General features: G+C 39.3%; 1 protein-coding gene across 1 annotated transcript in view; it reads right to left on the bottom strand.

Moving 5' to 3' along the window:
• LOC133997987 (NLR family CARD domain-containing protein 3-like) overlaps positions 1–24,729 on the bottom strand; it is a gene marked incomplete at its 5' end in the record, with an annotated part of 240,351 nt that overhangs the window by 184,995 nt on the left and 30,627 nt on the right. Inside the window, 2 exons of the mRNA XM_062437726.1 lie at positions 17,334–17,507; positions 17,599–19,399. Coding sequence (XP_062293710.1) covers positions 17,334–17,507; positions 17,599–19,399 — 1,975 coding nt within the window. The remainder of the gene's footprint in view (positions 1–17,333; positions 17,508–17,598; positions 19,400–24,729) is intronic.

Genomic DNA, 24,729 nt, shown 5'->3' with positions numbered 1-24,729 from the left:
CTTTTTAAGAATACAGTTAAGAAATGAACATAAGTCATCAGTATAACTTCCATCTGTACTGTTATCAGATCATTTTAACAGCTGCTGACACAAACATGATGAAACTGTTGGTTACGTTACCTTTAGATGCTGAAAATCATCTGAATCAAGCTGATGAGTGAAGGTGAAATGAATCAGCAGCTTCAAGCAGGAAACCAAGCAAAAGAGGAACAAACATGTGACAGTGGGAGGTTTTTTTATATTTATTTAACCAGGGAGTTTTATTCATACAAACATCATGACACCAAGATCATTACACTGTTATAAAGGAACAGCTGCATACAGAAAAAGACAAATAAAAAATTAAGTTAAAAGTGAATGAATTAAAAAGACTAGGGTTTATTCTTTAAATCATATTTTTCTATAATTCTAAATAGTTACACTGCAGTTTTATTTTTCATGAGTTTCAGATCTTTAATATAAGAGAGAAACTCATCATGAAACATTAAACCTTCATATGTTTGGACATCAGAATACATACAATGGAAAAATAAATGATCAGTAGTTTCATCACAAAACACACAATTACTTAACCAGTCACTGGATGGATATACACCATTTAATATTTTAAAAAGGATTTCTTTTGTTTTTGGAGGTATGAGGAATTTTAAACATCTGGTTCATAACATGTGAATACTTTCATTGGAAAATAATTCTTCAAGACACTGATGGGCCAGATGTAATTAAACATATTTCTAATTGATAAATTTGATTTCACTAATATCACACCCTCCCACTAAAAGTCGTGTTAAATGAGGGCTGATAGTAGAATTTATTACAATTTATTTAATGAAAAACAAAAAAGAGATGGGAATAGCTTTTGTTACAGATTTAAATATGTTATTATGATTACATATTAAATTATATTTAAGACAGAAATTCTCATATGATAAGATGCAGCCATTGCTATCTACTAGATGAATCACTGACCAAATACCTTTCTCCATCCAATCACTGTTAAACAGGGGGTCAGCTCTATGTTCCCACAGGATTAGGGTTATATTTTACAACTATTTTACAAAAAGACGGCCCAATCAGGACAGCGTTGTGCCCGCCCCAGTGCTTAATTTGTAAATTATTGCTCATGAGGGACTTTCACTCGTAGCCTTAGAGACGTACACATGTCATCTCTGTCTGTGGCTGTGGGAACATAGAGCTGTGGGAACATAGACACGCTCCCTTATACAGTCTCCTGAGATTAAAACCTCTTTTTTTTAAGGAGACCTGCCAAGACATCTCTCCATTACTAGGTTACTAAAATTATACAATATATTTTAACAGATGAGAATTTTAAGTTTGGTAAGTAAAGTCTGTTGATTCACAAACAGGCTCATATTCATCTGTGTTCATCTTTAACCGTCACTGCAGTAAAATATTACATGAAGAAAACAACCAGCAGCTGTCTGGATAGAACTGAGTGAAATAAACTGAATAAGACAGGCTGTTGTTATAGCACTGCCTGTGTAGTTATTACTGTGTGTAATAAATACAGTTTATAATAAATATTGTGTATAATAAAATCAGTCTAACCCCCATCGATTAAAACAGACTTAAAACTATTGTTTAATTTATAGTTGTCTACATTAGACATAAGAAAGTTACAGTTGTAGTTAAATTATGTAAAAGAAAATGTATTGTTGCAGTTTCACTAAAAGTCCAGAGGATGGCGGTAAACACCTGTAGAATGAGCCTGTTCTTACAGTAGATGGTACAGAGAGAAGGGGGGGCAGTACATGGCAGAGAGAAATTATTATTATTGCTAGCAGAAATTTATGGGCATGTTTTTTATTTTTCTGTTTGAGAAGTTAAGCCAGTAATAAACTGATAAAAGGTTATAAAATTGCTGTAAAGTCTTCATACTAATCTGAATAATAGAAATAATTTGACATAAATTAACTTGTACGGTATGCAGGTTGTTTTTTATGGTTGTTTCTGAGAGAGGAGACAGAAGATCTTCATCATCATCATCACCACTGCTGTCTGTGTGAGAGAGTCTGAGCCAAAACATTTAATATTTGAAAAGCTCTAACAAAAAAAAAAGGTATCCATTTCAATTGGTCTGTTTTATTTTATTGTTATATTTGATCATATCTAAGTTAACACACAAGGGGAAATCTTGATTATTTTTCTTCTGTGTATGGAATTGAATTTGTGTCTTACTTATAATCCTTCCTAAAGGGCCTATACGTGAGATATTTCTGCACTATTTACAGCCTATTTACTGTAGTGGTTACATGTTATTTGTTATAATCCTCAGAATTGTTTTAATATCCAGATTAGGTTCTTTGTTATATCCTGAAACAATAAAATGTGCTGTTGGGATTTAAGTTTGTTAGTAAGAAAAAGAAGGTTTGTGTTTTCAATCTTTACATCTATCTTTAAATATTTAAACTGTGGCAGAAGTTTAACAGTTAAACTCAAGGATTTAAAACAAAAAATCAATATTTATACCAGCAAGCATCAAACAGGTATTTTAAACAGCCAATCAGCATGAAGAAACATTTGAGCTGTAGTCAAACAGTGATACAACACAATGATCAAAGTGATGGTGTTCATCAGACATTTACAGATTTCTCTGGTAGGATTCTCACCTGCTGAACTCACTTCAGGTCAACTTACAGACACTTTCCACCTTCATGTGTAGAGGAAACACTGGGAGAGAAGAAGCTGCTCATTCTCCCTCGTCAGTCCTGCTGTCTGTGTTGATCTGAGGACGCTGTCACATCCTCATAACTTCACGTTTTTTTGTTAGTTTTTTACATTTTTTAAATTTTTATTTTTTTTAACAAAACTTTATTGAAATTTACATGTACAAAAAGATCAGTCATTCCAGTTCACAGTTTGTGCAATAGCAACAGCATGGTTTACAGTCATGTGAAGGCATAATAAGGGTCAAAAACAGTAATAATTAATGAAAGACAAAAGAAAGAAAGAAAAAAAGAAAGAAAGAGAAAAAAAACCCTGGTGTGACAGACTTCATAATCTTCCGTATAAATTGAAAATTGCATTTGTGACAGTTTATTGGTTGACTCATAACTTCACAGTCCAAGTCTAAACAACATCAGAGTGACGTGAAAACCAGTCTAACCAGTCAGTGTCAGAGAAATCACACATCACATGTAGTTCTGCTATCTGTCCACTAGATGGTGCTAATGAGCCATGTGACCATCTGAAGAGCCTGAAATCTTCTATGAGGCCTTTTAATGTTTCTGTGTATGATCTAAGGAAGTCGTCACACCCTTATAACTTCAGAGTCCGTGTTAATTGAAAGTAATTTTGCTGCATTAATGAAAAATTGCTATAATCTGAACTGAATTATGATTCTAAAATAGTAAACAGACCGTTTACACTGTAGTAAACTACACGATATCCCACAATGCATTTCGTTCCTACCCGAGCTGAAATCAACAGGTTGAAGCTGATTTCATTTTAGCTCTAACTCTGTAAATAAACCACTTTATCAACATTTCTAAACTTTTTAGGCGAGAAAGTTTCCCTTAAGATCCACAACGTGACGCTAATCTGTCCAAATAACACCTGTTTAAAGTTTTGTTCCCGCGAATTCGGAGCCACTCAAGTTAACCGTAGCGAGTAACGCACTTCCGGTATTTTTCACAAAATAAAACACCCGTTGCCTTTTATTATTAAGAAAACCATAACGATAGAATTGGTGCTTTTATTTTGAGAACAGGAAGCGAACATACCCTCGCTGTAGCTACCTTTTTTTCTCTGTATCCAAGTTTTTATTTTTTTGTATACATATTTTATTGATGTATAGGAAACATTACAAAGAGACAATAGAACAATACAAACACACAGTCGTTAATATATAACAACATAGCAGCCAGTAGGAGTTTCACTTATAAAATATAAAGCAAAGTACATAACACAGAGTTTTAGCAGCTTATTATTATTTGAATCACTAATAGTTTTCATATATTGTTTGGTTTCCTTTTCAAATGCATAAATGAAGGCTTTGTGTTGCTAAATTTAGCCTCACGAATCGCTGTAGCTAACTTGAAACCACCGAGATGGTGATCTGTGACGTTTGTATTTTGGGTTTTTTCAGAAGTTACGTTGCATCTTGGGTAATGTGAGTGTGAGTAGTCAGCTCTTGATGCATACTCAGCATTTCTGCTGAATCTAGTAAACCATCCGGGAACTTCTTGCATACTCTAAATCGCATACTACGCAGTTGAAACACACTACATACTTCAAATGGCGTCAGAGTTAGTACGAGTAGTAGGACAGTATGCCGTTTCTAATCTTGCTGCATTAATGAAAAATTGCTATAATCTGAACTGAATTATGATTCTAAGATTAAAGTTGCTCACAGGTGGATCAAAGCTGTGACCTGCTGTTTGTTAGTCAGAGTTGAACCTGAGATATCATGACTCAGAGAAAAACATCAGCATGATCAGGTTTTCACATGTTGACTTTAAATTCCACAGTAAGGACTTTAACCTCTGACACGTTTATATGAAAGGAAGCTGGAGGAGACAAGGTGTTGTTTTATATACTGTTTGTTTGTGTTTGGGAGACAAAGGTTTTGAATTGTGAATGAAACCTGAAGATTTGAGGTGACTACAAACAGAGAAAGAGAGCAGTTTATCAGAAGGATACTCTCTGCAGTCTTGTGGTTCTCACTTAGATGGTATTAATAATTCAGCCTGATGGAAGAGGATCAAACAGTCTGTGAAGAGGATGTGAGGGATCTTTCACAATGCTCAGTGTATTATGCAGGGATCAGCTGTGATAGAGGTCCTGGATGGAGAGTAGGGGGATGCCTAGGATCTTCTCGGTTCATCTGACTTCTCTCTGCAGGGATTTGGTGTCACTGATATTGCAGCTGGAGAACCAAGCAGAGATACAATATGTCATCACACTCTCAACAGTGGCTCTGTAGAATGTTTTGAGAACGCTAGTTTGTTTTAGTTTCCTGAGAAAGTGCAATCTCTGCTGGGCACGTTTGACAATCTTGGTGGTTTTCATCAACCAGGTGAGACGGCCTGAGATCTGCACTCCAAGGAACTTGATGTTCTGCATTATTACGACCCTGAGATTGTTTAGGGCTGAAGCTTTGTTAATCAGTGAAATCACCTGTTGAAGTGTTTGGTTGGAAGGAAAACCTGCATACACATGGCTCTCCATGGCACATGGTTCACCACCCCTGGTTTAGGGGATGAGGGAATAACAATTGAGATAACCCGAGAGAAAAACAAATGGATGACCAAAATATAAAAACAATGCTAATAATTTATTGACAATTAAGAAAAGGGAATTTATAACTCACTCCCAATTAACAAAAAGCAAGCATCACCAAGAAACAAACACAAGAAGCTGATTTAGTTGTTCACTGAAAAGTGAAAAGTTATCCATTATCGAGAAATCACTGTCTGAACATGAGCATAAACACACAAACAGCTTTCACACTGTCAGACAGCCCATTGGCACTGGTTGGATACTGGAACTGACGACAAACTGGTCACAGCTGTGACAATCACCTGCAGGAGGAAGAGGGCAGCACCTGGTGGAGCAGAGAAACCACACACACTGTAGCACGTAACATCCACAGACTGCGAGCCCCTTAAACCAGGGGTGTCCAAACTATTCCACAAAGGGTCATGTGGCTGCAGTTTTTCATTCCAACCAAGCAGGAGCACACCAGACTTGACTCATGTAATCAGCTGATTTCAGTCTTCAGACAGATGATTGGTCGAATCATGGGCTTTTGATTGGTTGGAACAAAAACCTGCAGCCACGTGGCCCTTTGTGGAGTAGTTTGGACATGCCTGCCTTAAACATTGAGCACCAGATTTTTTTCCTTACACCAGCCCACTAGGTGTTTAACTTCGTCCCTATTGTGGGGAGTTTCATCTTCTCCGCTGATGAGTCCTACTGCTGTGGTATCATCCACACATTTGATTATCTTGTTTCCTCTGGATGTGGCTGCACAGTCATGTGTTAAAACAACACTGGGCTGAGCACACAGCTTTGAGGGGTTCTGGTGCTCAGTGTGATGGTGTTTGAGGTTCTATTGTCTTTTGGTGAGGAAATCCAGAATCCAGCAATGGATGGTGATATTGAGACCAAGCAGAGAACGTTTTCCCACTAGTCTCTGTGGGATGATGGTATTAAATGCTGAACTGAAGTCAGTGTACAGCATTCTGGTGTAAGTGTCAGTACTGTGTGCATTGTTGTTGATATTGCATCTTCTGTAGAACAGTTGGTGCGATAAGCGAAATGTAGTAGGTCCAGTGTTTTATAATAGAAGCTTTTAGCTTTTTGAGAGATAAACCAGCAGAGTGGCACTAAACATGATGGTAGTATTGCACCAGATGATGGAATAAATGTTAGTGGTACACTGCCTAGCCTTAAGGTAGTAGAATACTACTACTAATAAGTCTAAGTAAGGCAAACACAGATTGTTATATAAACACAAATATCTATACTATATTAATCATCCTCAGACAAAATCAAAACAGGACTTCAGAGTTTGTGTCTACGTGTTTGTCCAAAAACTTTAGCCAGATGTTTCAGTACAGGTTTACTCAGTCCTGTTTCTTGAGTAAACATATTCGATTTTTGCCTGACAGAATTTTCTTTTGTTTTTTTTCTTAAATGCAAATTAGTGATCAACAATGACAATGTTAAATAAAGGACTGTGAAAAAACTGATATGAAAAACATATGTAAGATCTATAAAGAAAAAAAGCAATGACCATGAAAAAAAAGTGATGTACTCTGAATGAGTAGTGAATTAATATTTTTATTCAAGTATAAAACAGCCAAAGCTGCCCATCAAACATGGACTTCATCACATAGAAACATACGTTGATGTTAATGATTGAATTCTCGTCCACCATCAACATTTAAACACAGGTTCACGAGCAAGGACCACACCACCAGTGAGATACGTTTGACAAATGTATTAACAAGATTTTAATTAATCGTTTGTGCTCTTGATGCGGTGTGGGGAGGCCGCAGAACAGCAGTGAGTTTTAAATGCTCCATTATTAAAGATCTGAACCAAACACGTCATCGTGGTGAATTCCTCCAAAGCTATACGACAAATTTTCATTTTGTGTAAAACCCAAAAAGAAAGAAAGAAAAATGACACAGACATTATGAAAAGTGTTAAAATATTTATTAAGAATCACTGAAAATATTCTTATACAACAGTTCAAGGTTGTGAAAAGTATTATTTAAGTATTTATACACAAAAAATGTGAATGTAAGCGTTTGTGTGGGGTGTGTGGATGGGGGGGGGGTGATGACATCATAGAGGATGGCACAATCAATCAATCTCAATCATTCAATCTTTGTTTATATAGCGCCAAATCACAACAAATATCATTTCAAAGCACTTTAAGCATAGAGCAGGTCTAAACCGAACTCTTCAGGTTTAATTTTAAAGAGAAAAAAAAAACTCCCTTTTAACAGGAAGAAACCTTAGAACCAGACTCATAGTGGGAGAACATCTGCCTCGACAACACAAAGAAACAAAAAGAAGTAAAAGAAAAACAAAAACAACGGATATACACAAAAATCAACAAATACATTCAAAACTTTATAAACTCTAATAATAAGAAGAAAAATGGTCATACACCCTTAACATCACCTGTACATTTCTAAACCTAACTCTAACCTTCATCTGAAAACCAAGTCTGAAGCCTCAAACACTTTAAAATTGTGAGGATCGACCAAAATGTCACAACACAGAAATGTCCCCATAATGCTGGTTTTCAACAGACTTTGGTCCCCTCAAAGATAGAAAGACAAGAACACACACACACTAACACACACCAGGCTGTCACCTGGTCTGTGGCTCCATCTAGTGGAGACTCGTCCACACTACAGTCTGTTTAATTTAGATTAGTTATGAGAACATTTGGTGGCTGAAACAGTTTAAGCCACCAAATGATGATAAATTGATAAATTGATTAGTTTCCAACAATGAAATGAATCTATTCTGATAATTGATTGATCGTTTTGAGAAGAGCATTTCAAAATTTTCTGATTCAGCTTCTTAAATGTGAATTAAGTAAATTATCTCAATACTTCTTCCATCACTGACCAAATATATAATGAGTTTGTCCTCAACAACTACTTTTTCTTATTTCACCACCCCGTCTGTAAAATATCCTAAAAATGTCCAGTTACATACCCACAAATGACTCAGAACAGTTCTAGGAGATTTTAAAAAATTAAAAAAAAACCATCTAAAATAAAGTTTACATGACACTGAAGATATTAATGTGTTAATATACGGAAAAATGCTATTCACCACTTCGAGGGAAACTGTTTGTTAAAGTGGCTCTGAGTTCAAAATGGAGATTTAATTATTAGAAACTAAATTAAAGACTTGTACCATTGTAAAACATCACAAAATGAGAAATATATCTAAAATCTCAAAATATGTTTGCAGGAGAAATTTTTTTTCATAAATGTTCTAATTAGATAAATACACAAATAATGTAATAAAAGTAGAAGTAGAATAACATTAGACATCAATTACAGCAAAGAGAAAAACATTATGTAAAAAACAACTGATGTACTCTGAATAAGAAAAACTAAAGGAAAGCAGCCCATACATGTTATTATATACATACATGTCAGACACATGACATCACATAGAAACATACGTTGATGTTAATGATTGAACACAAACTGAGCTGATGTCAAACAGACTGGGATGTCTGGTTGACATTTTCAGAAAAAACTTCACTTTAAGATCCTGATAAAATGGAATAACTAACAGCCACTAACAGCTGCTAGATGCTGCTCCAAGAAAACTTTACTGAAGTGAATATCAGAGTCAACACAGTTTTTACACATCAATTCAGTCCAGAGGAGATCATTTCACTACTTCTAATAGAAACTATATTCTGACATTAAAGCACAGTCAGTGATCCAAATGAAACCAGAGTGAAACCTCGTCCACCATCAACACTTAAACACAGGAAGCTGCTGTCACTTCCTGTTTCTATTGTTCACTGGTGAACAGAGTGAACAGTGATTTCAGCAGCTGTCTTCAGTCAGCAGTCTGAATCTCCCTCAGACAGAGGACACAGAGACACTGAACAACCAGACCACCATGACTGACACCCAAACCCAGCATACAGAGGTTCATTGAATGTGGTGTAGAAGGTGTGGAGGTGGATCAGTGTGTCAGAGGAGACTCTGTAGAAGGACAGAGTGCCAGCAGGACAGTCCACATACACTGCTACTCTGTGAGAGACAGAGGATGAGGAGGAGGAGGAGGAGGAGGAGGAGGAGGAGGAGGGGATGGATGTTTCTTTCTTATTGTGACGGACAGAGTAACCCTGAGCATCAGAGCATGTCAGACTCCAGGACTGATCGTTCCATCCAAACTTGCAGTTATCCCCGTCTCCTTTCCTGCTGATTCCTCTGTAACTCACTGATATATCAACCTCTCCTCTCCACTCGACCTCCCAGTAACAGCGACCAGTCAGACCATTACTACACAGCAGCTGAGGCCAGTGGTCAAATCTGTCTGCATGATCAGGATATGACTGATCCTCCTCCACACGTGTCACCTTCCTGTTGTTGTCAGACAGTTTGAGTCTTCTGTGTACTGTGTTTGTGTCCAGTGTGAGTTCACAGTAATCTGATGAAGAGAAGAAGAAACAACACAGCAGCAGTTTATCATCTGACACACCTGATGGATTTATTCTCTGTTTAACTTCTGATCTGTTGTTCATTTCTATAAAGTTTCATGATGACACATTTTGTCAGTAATGTTTTAATGAATAAATACCACAAAGACCAACTTTGTATTTAAAGAGAAACTGACTGTGTGCTGTTTAGTTGTCATGAATCAAATTCAATCCACACTTACACTTCTTCAGACCAGGTTTTAACCTGTGCTCTCCACCATGGTCCACCCTGGAGGAAGAAACACAGTCACAATGATTTTCTATCCAACATGAGTCCTAACTGCTGTTCAACATGAAGCAGTGTTCCTCAGTTTGTCAGAGTGACACAGAAACAGGCTGAAACTCATCTGTCTCAACTGTCTGCTGGATTCTTTCACTGAAGTCTGAGAGGAAAAGACCTGAAGAAGAAGATGTGATGAACAAATATGTCCTCCCACATGATAAATCACTATATTAAATATTGATCTCTGCATGTTGTCCTGAGGATAGAGCCAGTCATCACTTCAATATCAAAAGGAGCATTTTTTAAATTTATATGAAACAAGTTAGAACGTTTTTTTGAACATCACTGCACAACGACAGTAACTTCTTAATATACAAACATTTTGTAATGTGTAATTTACAAACTCCAGCTCGAGGCTCTGAGGGAGGAGCGTGTCATACAGAAAATCTGTGATTTGGGGCTGAATGAATGAGACTGATTTGAATTCAATACAATAATTTAAAAAAAGGAGATTTCAAGATGAAGATTAAAGAGTCTTTATCAAGTTAGAGAATAAATTAACTTTTAAGGCAGCAAAACATTTTACTGTAATTAGTGAGGCTCATTTTGCTCTTGTGATCTGTGCTTCCCATTAAGACAGTCTCAGTCAAGCTTTCACAGTCAATCCAGAAACAAGCTTAAGCCACCACCAGTTCTTCGTCATTTTGCCTCAGATTTTCACAACAGATAAATTGTACTTCCCACCTAATTGCATGATTGCATTAACAGAAACTCAAACAAATGGAGAAATTTCGATCTGGATGAAGTTTTCAGCTCTCCCCTCCTCAGCTGCCTCTCTACAGTCCGTTTCTATCGACCATGCTGAACTCACGGTGTATCCACTTCTCTATAAGGCTGCCTTTACATCCACAAATGGACCCCAATATCAGCAACTGAACTGCTGCCCACTTCCAGTGATTCCTGTACAGGAATGCAGTCCCTTCAACTGTAGCTACATTAAAGTTGGACTGTTTCATTATTTACTCAGCAGCATAACAGTCACCAAGCCTCTCAGGCTTCTTTGTCAAAGATCCCCGCATATATTGGCAAGTGTGATGTCACAGAGCCTTGTTGCCCGCACAGCCTGGTGGGTGGTGATCGCATTTTCTGGCAGCCTCAAGTTCCTGACTCTACACAAATTATGTGTCCTAACGTCCTTTTGTATATATAATTATATATAATTAATCTAATATCATCTCAGTAAGGCATTTGCTCCGGGTTGCAAGTTTAAAAATATTCACAGTTGGGGCTGATTTCAGTTCTGCTGGTAGTTTGTTCCAGTTGTGTGCAGCATAACAGCTAAAAGCTGCTTCACCATGTTTAGTCTGAACTCTGGGCTCCACTATCTGACCTGAGTCAGTAGATCTCAGAGCTCTACTGGGTTTATATTCTACTAACATGTCATTCATGTATTCTGGACCTAAACCATTCAGTGATTTGTAGACCAGTAGCAGAATTTTAACATCTATTCTATAGCTGACTGGGAGCCAGTGTAAAGACTTTAGAACTGGAGTAATGTGCTCTGAACTCTTTGTTCTGGTTAAAACTCGAGCTGCAGCGTTCTGAATGAGCTGCAGTTGTTTAATGCTTTTTTGTGGGAGTCCAGTCAGAAGACCGTTACAGTAGTCGAGTCTACTGGAGATGAAAGCATGAATCAACTTCTCCTGGTCTGTTTGAGACATAAAACCCTTCACTCTGGATATGTTCTTAAGCTGATAGAAGGCTGTTTTGGTGATTGATTTGATATGACTGCTGAAGGTCAGATCTGAGTCTATCAGAACGCCAAGGTTTCGGACTTGGTCGCTAGTTTTTAGAGAGAGTGACTCCAGATGTTTACTGACAGCAATCCTCTTCTCTTTATTGCCAAAAACAATTACCTCCGTTTTGTCCTGATTTAATTGAAGGAAATTTTGGTTCATCCAATGTGTTACTTGCTCTAAACAGTGACACAATGACTGTATTGGACTGTAGTCATCCGGGGACAGTGCTAGGTATATCTGTGTGTCATCTGCATAACTGTGATAGTCTACATTAGAGTTCTGCAGAATTTGACCCAAAGGCAGCATATATAGACTGAACAGAAGGGGTCCAAGAACTGACCCCTGAGGAACTCCACATGTCATAGCCACTCGATTGGATTCATAACTTCCAATTGTCACAAAATAACTCTTCCAAGTAGGACCTGAACCATTCTAGGACTGTTCCACTGAGTCCTGCCCAAGTTTACAACCTGTTCAACAGTATACTGTGATCCACAGTGTCAAACGCAGCACTGAGATCCAACAGGACCAGAACTGACACCTTGCCTGAGTCAACGTTTAACCTTATGTCATTTAACACTCTAATAAGAGCTGTTTCTGTACTGTGGTGAGGTCGGTAGCCTGATTGAAATTTGTCAAAAAGGCCACTGGAGTTCAAGAAATTGCTGAGTTGATTAAAATCCACTTTCTCAATGATCTTGGCTATAAAAGGAAGATTTGAGATAGGTCTGTAGTTGGTTAACATGGAAGCATCCAGCGGCTTAATGGCAGCTACTTTTAGGGGTTTAGGAAACGTGCCTGATTGAAGTGAGCTATTTATTATTTGTCGCAAATCTGTTTGGACAGAGTTCACAATAGTTTTTAAAAAGTCTGATGGCATTGTGTCAAGACAGCATGTCGATGGTTTTAGATGCTGAACTGTTTCCTCTATGGTTTTTTGGTCAACTGTTTTAAATTCTGACATCGCAGTTGAGTTATTCCTGGGAAGTCTTAGGTATTGCATCTTTTTATTGTTTTGTTGATTTGTGTTGATATTTAACCTTATGGACTGGATTTTTTCACTGAAAAAGCAGTTACAGTTGATTGTATTTGTAACTAGTGTAGTGTAAAATTTGGTGATAATTACTAACAATGAGCAATGTTGTATCTGCTAAAAGGGTACTTGATTGTTGACTATTATTTGCTGAAGATGTTCAAATTTGAAGGCATTATGTTAAACGAAGGTGTATGTGATTCTGCATTTAGTGAGTGAATAAGTACCTTATAATCAGACAAGCATGAAAACCACAATATATGTGATTATATATACCATACTTTCATATTATTATTATTATTGGTATTAGTACTATAGAAAAGAATGCAGTAATAACAGTAAATGGGTAATATTGAACCTAAAGACATCTGTGATAAACATTGCCCACACAGCTAATACCAGCTATGGAGGATAGGGGGAAGCACCCAGTAAGTGGCAAACTACTGAACTTGAAGCTGTGAATGATGTAATCCAGAATCCCCCTAGAGCAAAACACCTGCTAGCACAGAAACGGAAGGAATAGCCATAAAAGGTGTTTTAGGGCGTCTTTAGGATAGGCGCCAAGAACCTGAGTTCAAGTTGAGGTGAAAGAGGGGGCGAAGAACGTGGGTGCATGTTGGGGGCAGAAAGAAGCGGATTGGTTGAAACTCACTCCACCGAGGGAGAGGGTCTAAATTTTTCTGCAAGGGTCAGCAATATAGACAGTATAAAAGAAGCCCCAAGTTGAGGCCCTTTGTGTCATATATGCATAGATTCTGTCTGTGTATGCTGGCTCCGGGTTTTTCTGTCGACAATAAAACTCTGCATTCAGCTGGACGACTCCTGGTGACTTTTTGATTTAGTCTTTTTTGGAACTTCAGACATTCTCCGAAGACAAAGTACTCAGAATGATTTAGATACTACACTAGACGTAGATGTCGCTAATGGGTAGCTAATGTCACTTCCATAAAGTCTAATGTTATGTGCATCCATTTCAAGTTTTCTCACAACTAACCTAAAGTCACTTCAGCATTGTTCCCCTTCACACTCACTGGCAACTAACATCACATGAGTAACATCTATTGTCATGTGCACCGGGTTGCAATTTACTATGACAACTTATCTAACGCCACTTAAGTATTGCCTTTCATTACATGTGCAGGGTTGCAAGTTACCTAATAGTTATATAATTGATCTAAAGTCACTTCAGTAACATCTCTCCTGACATGCAAGTTACCAGTACAGCTAACCTAACATCACTTCAAAATCATCAGCCATTACAAGCATTCTAAGCAGGGGAACCTGTCAGATGACACTGTCTCTCTCTTAACCCAAACCGGTCAACGCAGATGGCTGCTCACCTAGAGTCAGGTTCTGTTGAAGGTTTCCCCCTGTAAAAGGAGAGTTTCTCCTTGTCTTCATTGCCATGTGCTGCTCATGGGGGAATGTTGAGTAAATTAAAAGGATGATCTTGACCTGCTCTATATGAAAGTGTAATGAGATAACTTAAGCTGCAATTTGGCGATGTATTAAAAAAAACTGTGTTGACTTAACATAAGAACGAATTACAGTACAACATACACAGGGCCGGCCCAAGCCTCCATGGGGCCCTAAGCAAAATTAGATTTTGGGGCCCTCTATTACTGCCAATAATAATGATTATTGATCATTCACTCACTACTATAAACATATTCTACTTATTCTACTCTGTCATTACGAATACACGAAATGTGAGAACTTTTTGTTGTAGTTAGATTGTAATCCACAGTGATTAAGGCCATGGAAGTAGACACCAGATTTGCAAATTTACAGAAAAATCTTTCAATTAATATTTGGCAAAGTCAGCAACTCCCCCTACTGGCCACACAGAGAATCAATACATAAAACCTCAAAGAGCAGCCCGGCTTGTATTACCCATCTATGGTTTTTAATCTGAAATAGTAGCAAATTCAGCTACAAGGGCAGCCTGGGGGTTGATTTACACTTAATATTCAAAGTGATATAGTACTAAGTGGGATACCGAATGTCATCTAGGGCAACTAAAAGTAACAAAATAAGCCAATCATTTACTGTAAACACAATCTGCTTTATTATTTTTTGTTTTAAATGAACTGCAACAGCAAATGTACAAAAACAGACAGTATTAAATAAAATACATTTTTAAAATATCAGACAAACACTTAAAGAATGATGTAAATCAACAGAGGCACCTGAAACAAGGAAACACAAATGGTTTATAAATAAAATATAAAGTAGTCTGACAGGAAAGAGGGACACTCAGCTGGGTCTACTGGTGGAGCTGCTGATCCCTGCTGCAAACTGGACGCTGAAGAAGTAGATGAAACATCAACATGACCAAAGATGAAGGACCTATAGGGAAATTAAATTAATATTTTGGACAAAATTATTCATCTCAGAATATTCTGCAGTACACTGAGCAATTATAAACGCTGTTTTATTGTTAACTTACCAGGTACAGCTGAGGTTGCAAAAGACACAGAAGGCACAGTGGATGGAGCAGAGGATAGAGATAGACCTGAGATGAAAAACAACAACAACAACAAAAGCTAGCCATGTTTTAGTCATATTACACTTGAAAATTATGCAACTTATTTTCTAAATAAAAAAGTACAGCTATAGCTTGTAATAAGAAAACAAACTGTCAGTGGAACAACTGAAAATTGCTTGAGAAGTTTTGAAATAATATGCATTTGTCTAAAAACATGTCCCTTGTCATATGATTATATCTTATATTATTACATGTTAATGATATAATTTGACTAGAAATTAAATATATATGGTTTTTCGATCATCTGATTCATCAGCCTTGGCTGCTCCTGAGGAGGTGGATTGCCCCTGAGTCAGTGCCTCCTCCAAAATACTTTGGGGAAGTTTTATATAACGTATGAGCATAATAGGGAGTTGATGTAAAAGGAATATGTTTATTTACTCACATAAATTACTGTGCTCTGCAGCAAACAATTGCAAACAACATACCTCAAACTATAATTTAACTAAGTTAATTAATCAATGCAAAACCATATTGCTAGCTAATTTCACCGCGTACAAAAAGCGGCCCAGAATAAAACTGAGAATTAACTTATTCAAAGTATTACACAAACACAAAAACGTTAGCTTGCTAATTTGCTACTTTAGGCTAACGTAGTTGGAACAAAATATCAACAATAATTAGGGACTTTCCTAATTTGAGGAAACTTTTCAAAATCTCCTTGACACCAAATGTTACATTACCAAGACATACCTTTATCTTTTTTTTTTCCTCCTCTTCCTTTTTCTTTTTTTCTGCCCCTGAAGGGTAGGTCCTTTTTTGCGACATTATTCACCTGCTCCTAGCTCCTGGATGCTCAGCGCGCACTGCACACGTTACTAGCGCAGCTCTGACATTTCAAGCAGAGAGGCAGTAGGAAGTAGTTTCCTACTGCCTCTCTGTTAACATAATATTGTTGGGGTTTTTTTGTACAAGAACGTACATTTGATAATACATGAATCATCATCACTCACACATGGAAAAAAAAGTATTACTTTTTTCTTTTTTAAGTTAATTGCTCTTGGGGGCCCCCTAGTGGTCACAGGGCCCTAAGCAGCTGCTTAGTTCGCTTATGCCTTGGGCCGGCCCTGAACATACATACCCATTTTACATCAAAGTTTAATCTCTACTGAATTCTTTGGAGATCATCACAAACTACTTGAAATTCCAGAAGTCCCAGAACTTATCGTTGTGAAAAAATCCGTCATCTCTGCATCTAGACAGGTGAATAACCATTTCTGGCCCACCAGCACTTTTGCTACGTACTCCATGTATCATCATTACACGCTGCCCGGGTAGTCATGGCGGATATCTTATGAGCCTCTCCACAACACAGTCTTCAAGAAGAAGAACCATGCTCATCAATTGTTTTTACTTAATAAATCGTTTAACACATCTTGTTGTCTGTGTGGTCCTTGTCAGTGAATATGCATTGATTCATTCATTTGGTTTGAATATATAATAATAATAGTTGAAAGACACAATAATAAGAAACAACCACAAGTTAAAAAGTTCTAAATAAAGTTCATGATACAAGTGAACTTCTTTATAATAAACAGTAAATACATCAATAATAAAATAACAGATGGACTCTCCTCTGATGAGTTCAGGGACACCAGGAGATCATGAAAGTTTAACTCAAGAACAACTTTAGGTCCACTTACTAGTTTTTTACAGAGGTTTCACTCATATCACATGATCTTCAAACTATTACGTCCATACCTGAGAGTGTCCAGTCTCCAGTGTGGATCCTCCAGTCCAACTGACAAAAGCTTCTCTCCTGAGTCTCCTGGATGATTGTAGCTCAGGTCCAGCTCTCTCAGATGGGAGGGGTTGGAGTTCAGAGCTGAGGCCAGAGAAGCACAGCCTTCCTCTGTGATCAGACATCCTGACAGACTGGAAATATAAAAAGGTCGATGACACAATATTTTTAATCATATAAATACCAAAATCCTACAAATGTGCAGTAATTAGATCTGAATGTAAAACATCAACTGTATCCACTATATATAAAGTCAGAATCAGTTTTTGACCTGATAGTTTCCAGTGTACAGTGTGGACTCTCCAGTCCAGCAGAAAGCTGCTTCACTCCAGAATCCTGCAGGTTGTTGTCACTCAGATCCAGATCTCTCAGATTAGAGGACTGGGAGCTGAGAACTGAGGACAGAGCTGCACAGCTTCTTTCTGAGAGGTTACAGCCACTCAGCCTGGAGAAGAATTAATGATTAACAAACAATTTTGCCCTTCATAAAATTAACATATTTAACATTATTCATTCATATTGTTTCATCCACTTACAGAGCTTTGTTGGACGCTTTGACCACTGGCAGCAGCCTCAGAAGAACCTCCTCTGAAGCAGAGTATTTTTTCAGGTCAAACACGTCCAGATCTTTTTCTGATGACAGTAAGATGAAGCCCAGAGCTGACCACTGAGCAGGAGACAGTTTATCTGTGGAAAGACTTCCTGATCTCAGGTACTGTTGGATCTCCTCCACTAGAGAACGATCATTCAGTTCATTCAGACAGTGGAACAGATTGATGCTTCTCTCTGCAGACACATTCTCACTGATCTTCTTTTTCATGTACTCAACTGTTTCCTGATTGGTCTGTGAGATACTTCCTGTCTGTGTCAGCAGACCTCGTAGGAAAGTTTGATTGGTCTGCAGTGAAAGACCCAGGAGGAAGCGGAGGAACAAGTCCAGGTGTCCATTTGGACTCTTTAAGGCCTCGTCCACAGCATTCTGGTAGAAACGTGTGTCGACAGATTCTTGTTTGGTTTCCAACTTCTGGGATGTTGTTTGTTCTTCTGCCAGCAGATTGACTCCAGACTTGATGAATGTCAGATGGACATGAAGAGCAGCCAGAAACTCCTGAACACTCAGATGGACGAAGCAGAACACCTTGTCCTGGTACAGCCCTTTCTCCTCTTTAAAGATCTCTGTGAACACTCCTGAGCACACTGAGGCTGCTCTGATATCGATGCCACACTCTGTCAGGTCTGATTCATAGAAGATCAGGTTTCCTTTCTGCAGCTGCTCAAAAGCCAGTTTTCCCAGAGACTCAATCATCTTCCTGGTCTCTGGACTCCAGTGTGGATCTGTCTCAGCTGCTCCATCATACTTGATGTTCTTCAGTTTGGACTGAAGCACCAGGAAGTGGATGTACATCTCAGTCAGGGTCTTGGGCAGCTCTCCTCCCTCTCTGCTTTTCAACACATCCTCCAGAACTGTAGCAGTGATCCAGCAGAAGACTGGGATGTGGCACATGATGTGGAGGCTTCGTGATGTCTTGATGTGGGAGATGATGGTGCTGGCCTGCTCCTCATCTCTGAATCTCTTCCTGAAGTACTCCTCTTTCTGTGGGTCAGTGAACCCTCTGACCTCTGTCACCATGCCGACACACTCAGGAGGTATCTGATTGGCTGCTGCAGGTCGTGTTGTTATCCAGAGGCGAGCAGAGGGAAGCAGTTTCCCCCTGATGAGGTTTGTCAGCAGCACATCCACTGAGGTGGACTCTGTAACATCAGTCAGGATCTCATTGTTGTGGAAGTCCAGAGGAAGTCGACACTCATCCAGACCGTCAAAGATGAACACAACCTGGAACTCTTCAAACCTGCATATTTCTGCTTCTTTGGTATCAGTAAAGAAGTGATGAACAAGTTTCACCAAGCTGTACTTTTTCTCTTTCACCACATTCAGCTCTCTGAAAGTGAATGGAAATGTGAAGTGTATGTCCTGGTTGGCTTTGTCTTCAGCCCAGTCCAGAGTGAACTTCTGTGTTAAGACTGTTTTCCCAATGCCAGCCACTCCCTTTGTCATCACTGTTCTGATTGGTTCATCTCTTCCAGGTGAGGCTTTAAAGATGTCTTCTTGTCTGATTGTTGTTTCTGGTCTGTCTGGTTTCCTGGATGCTGTTTCAATCTGTCTGATCTCATGTTCATCATTGACCTCTGCAGTCCCTCCCTCTGTGATGTAGAGCGGTGTGTAGATCTGATTCAGAAGGGTTGGGTTTCCTGCTTTAGCGATCCCCTCAAACAGACACTGGAACTTCTTCTGCAGGTTAGACTTCAGTTTATATCGACACTTTGCAACACGAGTTCCTGAATGAACAAACAACAAATGAAATCAATCAGATGATTCTACAGTAAATTAGTAGAATGTGTTGGGCCTTCATTTTAATGTGGAGCTGAATTAAGAGCACATGGCCTATAGTGTCCCTTTAAGGCCTAGATGAAAAGACAAAAGCCTGCTCTGAGTTGTCTTCAGCTCTCAAAAAAAGGAAAGAGAGCTGTCATGTATTATGTTGTAGTACTGGAGTCACCCATAGGTGGTGCTGTAAGAATACATGTGCTGTGCTCTATATGTTAAAGCTGCACTAGTAAACACTGTTTAGTCTGATTCAAGCCGTCTCCTCCTTGAGTCCTATACATTACATGGTTTCAGAAGTGGGATTAAAAAGATAAAAAAAGAACCCAGAAAAGGACCGATGGAGCTGCAAAAACCTCCAGGAACGCCTAGAAGGTAATCTAGCTGAAAACTGGAGAGTCTGGATTCAAAAGTTCAACATATATCTCATAGCTAGTGGAATAGCAGAGAAGTTGGAGAAAGTAAAATGCGCCACTTTTCTCCATGTTGCCGGGGACGACGCCATCAAGGTATTCAACACGTTTTCGTTTGACGACGATGTTGATGATCTGGACGTATTAAAAGATCTGTTTAAAAACTACTGTGAACGTCGAAAAAACCTGACATACCAGAGACATTTGTTTTTCACGAGGGCGCAAGGAAATACAGAGTCTATTGATGGGTATGTCACAGATTTAAAAAACAAGGCAAAAGACTGCGAGTTCTGAGATTTAACTGAGTCATTAATAAGAGACAGAGTTGTATGTGGAATCACAAATGACCAGATCCGAGGCAGACTGCTGAGAGAGCCGGAGCTGACGTTACAGAGAGCAGTGGACATTTGCCGTGCTAGTGAGGTGAGCCAAACTCAGCTGAAAAAGTTACATGAAGAAACAGAACTACCGGTTCAGAAATTATACAAGCAAAAAACATATGGAAAAAAGGAGAGACCACAAGCTCAACCAAAGACAGAAAAAACACAAGCAGACTATGGTAAATGTGGGCATAAACATGACCAAGAAAGTGCCCAGCATTTGGCCAAACCTGCAACTCTTGACGCCGGAATAGTCACTATGCAAAAATGTGCATGAGCTGTGGACGGACAGAATTCCAACGGAAAATACAAGGTATTGAACGTGACACAGCAAGTGATGATGACATGTTCATAGGGACAATGTAATAATGTAATATCCAAATTGGATGCACTGAAATTGAGTGAAAAGAACCTGGACAAATCTTGCTTTAAGTTAGTGGGCTTTCTTGGGCAACAAGAGAAGCCACTGGGGCAGAAGACCATTACACCGCGTTCCAAATGATTATGCAAATTGGATTTAAGTGTCATAAACATTTAATTTTTCGTTTATCAATTAAACTCATGGATGGTATTGTGTGTCAGGGCTGTTTGGATCACTGAAATCAATCTCAGACACCTGTGATTATTAGTTTGCCAGGTGAGCCCAATTAAAGGAAAACTACTTAAGAAGGACGTTCCACATTATTAAGCGAGCCACAGGTTTCAAGCAATATTGGAAAGAAAAAGGATCTCTCTGTTGCTGAAAAGCGTCAAATAGTGCAATGCCTTGGACAAGGTATGAAAACATTAGATATTTCATGAAAACTTAAGCGTGATCATCGTACTGTGAAGGGATTTGTGGCTGATTCAGAGACAGGTTTGTGCAGGTAAAGGCATAATGAGTAAGATTTCTGCCAGACAAATTCATCGGATCAAAAGAGCAGCTGCTGAAATGCCATTACAAAGCAGCAAACAGGTATTTGAAGCTGCTGGTGCCTCTGGAGTCCCGCGAACCTCAAGGTGAAGGATCCTCCAGAGGCTTGCAGTTGTGCATAAACCTACTATTCGACCACCCTTGACCAATGCTCACAAGCAAACAGTTGCAGTGGGCCCAGAAATACATGAACACTAATTTTCAAACAGTCTTGTTTACTGATGATTGCTGTGCAACCCTGGATGGTCCAGATGGATGGAGTAGTGGATGGTTGGTGAATGGCCACCATGTCCCAACAAGGCTGCGACGTCAACAAGGAGGTGGGGGAGTCATGTTTTGGGCCGGAATCATGGGGAGAGAGCTGGTAGGCCCCTCTACGAACCCCGAACGGGTGAAAATGGCCTCAGCAAAGTATATAGAGTTTCTGACTGACCACTTTCTTCCATGGTACAAAAAGAAGAACCGTACCTTCCGTATCAAAATCATCTGCATGCATGACAATGCACCATCTCATGCTGCAAAGAATACCTGTGTGTCATTGGCTGCTATGGGCATAAAAGGAGAGAAACTCATGGTCTGGCACCCATCCTCCCTAGAAATCAACCCTATTGAGAACCTTTGGAGCATCCTCAAGCAAAAGATCTATGAACTGCCTCCCAGTTCACATCAAAACAGCAGCTCTGGGAGGTTATTCTGACATACTGCAAAGACATTCAAGCAGAAACTGTCCAGAAACTCATAAGTTCAATGGATGCAAGAATTGTGAAGGTGATATCAAAGAAGGGGTCCTATGTTAACATGTAACTTGGCCTGTTAAGATGTTTTTGATTGAAATATATTTTGATTTCAGTAAATATGACCTCCTAATGCTGCAAATTCAACAAATGACCATTTTCAGTTCTTTACAACCTATAAAATGTTTTGAAACTGTGTTGTGCAGGTTTGTTCAATAAAATTTGAATTCTACTCTAACGGTTGATGACTTGAAAATTATACTGACTGTCATTTGCATTGACTATTTAGGAAAATCTGAAAAATATCATTTGCATAATAATTTGGAACGCGGTGTAAATGCCAATACAAGGACAAAGAGTTAAATGTGGACTTTCAAGTCATAAAGCATGATACAAAAGCAGTAGTGGGAAAAGAGTCTAGTGTTGCGTTTGGTATGGTGAAGAGGATATATGGAGTGGAAGAAAAAACACAGCAGACATATTGAGTGAATATGATTATTTATTCACAGGACTGGGCTTTGTTCCGGTAGTTCACCATATTCAGGTAAACCCAGCTATTACACCAGTGGTTAATCCTCCTAGAAAGGTCCCAGTAGCCTTGAAAAAAAGACATTGAAAAGGAATTAAAGAGGATGGAAAACCTCGGTGTCATTGAAAAACAAACTGAGCCTACAGAATGGGTCAGCAGCATGGTGACAGTTGTGTAACCAAACAAAATAAGGATATGCCTTGACCCACAGGACCTAAATAAAGCAATACAAAGAGAACACTATCCTCTGAAAACTGTGGAGGAGGTTGTGGCTGAAATGCCAAAAGCAAAGGTCTTCTCAGTTGTGGATGCAAACCAAGGCTACTGGCAAATCCAGTTGGATGAAGAGAGCTCCAGACTATGTACCTTTAACTCACCCTCAGGAAGGTACAAGTTTAAGAGAATTCCTTTTGGAATATCTTCAGCACCAGAAGTGTTCCATAGATGCCTGTCACAGCATGTAGAAGGACTGGACGGAGTCGTCCATGTGGTGGATGACATTCTTGTTTGAAATCAGCTACATAGGACATGTGCTGAGGAAAGACGTACTGAAACCTGACATGGACAAAGTGCGAGCCATACAAGAACTGCCTGAGCCAAAAGACAAAACAGAGCTACAGAGATTCATGGGAATGGTGCAGTACTTAGCCAAATGTGTTCCAAATCTCTCCGAAGTATCTGCACCATTCAAAAAGCTGCTGGAAGGAGAAACCACCTGGCATTGGGAGAGTGAACAACAAAAGAGCTTTACACGACTGAAAGAGCTTGTGAGTAGCACTCCAGTGTTAAAAATATTATGATGTGGAGAAGCCTGTCACACTGTCAGTCGACGCCAGTTCTGGTGGGTTGGGTTGCTTCAGGTTGAGTCAGATCACAAACCGTTGGAGACTATTTTCAACAAGCCACTCCACAAAACTCCAGCAAGGCTGCAGAAAATGTTAATAAGGCTACAGAAATACAGTCTACAGGTGACATACAAGCCTGGTAAAGAAATGCACATTGCAGATGCACTGAGCAGAGCCAGCCTGAAACACCACACACATGTCAGACGGGAGGACGAGTTGGATGTGAGCTATGTAGTCCAACAGTTACCTTTTTCAGATGAAAAGTGTCAGCAGTTCAAAGATGCAACAAAAGAGGATGAGGAACTGTGACGGCCCTGGGCCTCCATGGTAGAGGGGATGGTATGCCTTGCCTTCTACTCCTGTGTTTCTTTCTTCCCCTAGATGGTCTGGTCCCTCCCTCCTCATCAAGTGATTGAGATCACCTGTTGGGAGCCTTTTTAAATCCTGGAGTGCCAAGATGTCTCTCTCTCACTCTCTGGCCCTCCTGGAAGGCTGGTGCCTTTCAGGCTCCTTATGTTTAGTTTTGTTTGTTTGATTGCGTTAAGAAGTAGCCTTGGTTCATGTTATTTCGATGTTAAAACTATTGTTTGATTCATTTTTGTTAACTTTAATAAATTACTTTCATTTGAGCTCTTGCCGTGTGGTTCTCCCTGCTTTGTTGTGCTCTTAAACGAGCTGGGCATAACAAGTGGGGGCTCGTCTAGTTAGAACCTGGGAATTGTTATAGTTTCTGATAAGTTTGATCATTTGGCTTTGGTTGGGAGGCCCACCGGAGTAGTTCTTTTGTTTAGATGGAACAGGTAGAGTTTGAGACTGCTTTAGTTTTTCATGGTGTTAAACTGCATGTGATCGCCAAGAGACTGGTAAGTTTGGGTTATGCGGTGCGTAGCTGTGGGATGGTTGTAGCTGAGTAGCTGGGCTATTTTTCTGTCTGGCAGGAGCATTTTCTTGTGTCCCCCAGGTAGGCTGTAGCAGTGGTTATCTCACAAGGAGAAGCTGTTGGTTTGTTGTTTTCAGGGCTGTTTGTTATTTTTGTGTGTTGTCCGTGCGGCTGGCAGCATTTGGCTCGGGAGCACCCCTAAGTATTGGCTGGGGGCAATCTGCCTTCCCCAATACAGACGGTTTGTAGGTGCATAAATACCCACCGCCAGTACACACATGAAGACTAGGGAGCAGTTAGTAAGTTCGGGCTAGGCAGTTAGGAGGGGGCGCTCCTATCACTCATCATCCCTGCGGTTGTGTGCTGTGTGACTCAGGCTGCCTTGTGGTTGTTTTTTGAATAGGTTCAGGTATTTAACTGGATGTATTTTTGATAGGGTTAATGATGGACACTGGCAATAGTAATCCGTTGGTCTCTGAGTTTTTGGAAAGACCAGCTCGCAGTACATTAGCTCAGTTTAGGAAGGCAGATCTACTTGATTTGGCTACATTGTTGGGATGGTCAAAAACTGATCAGGTGCCACGGAAGGT

This window comes from Scomber scombrus, chromosome 17, assembly GCF_963691925.1.
Source record: "Scomber scombrus chromosome 17, fScoSco1.1, whole genome shotgun sequence".
NCBI lineage: Eukaryota > Metazoa > Chordata > Actinopteri > Scombriformes > Scombridae > Scomber > Scomber scombrus.
Note: the sequence above shows the minus strand (reverse complement) of the source record. Positions and strands in the feature narration are given on the sequence as shown.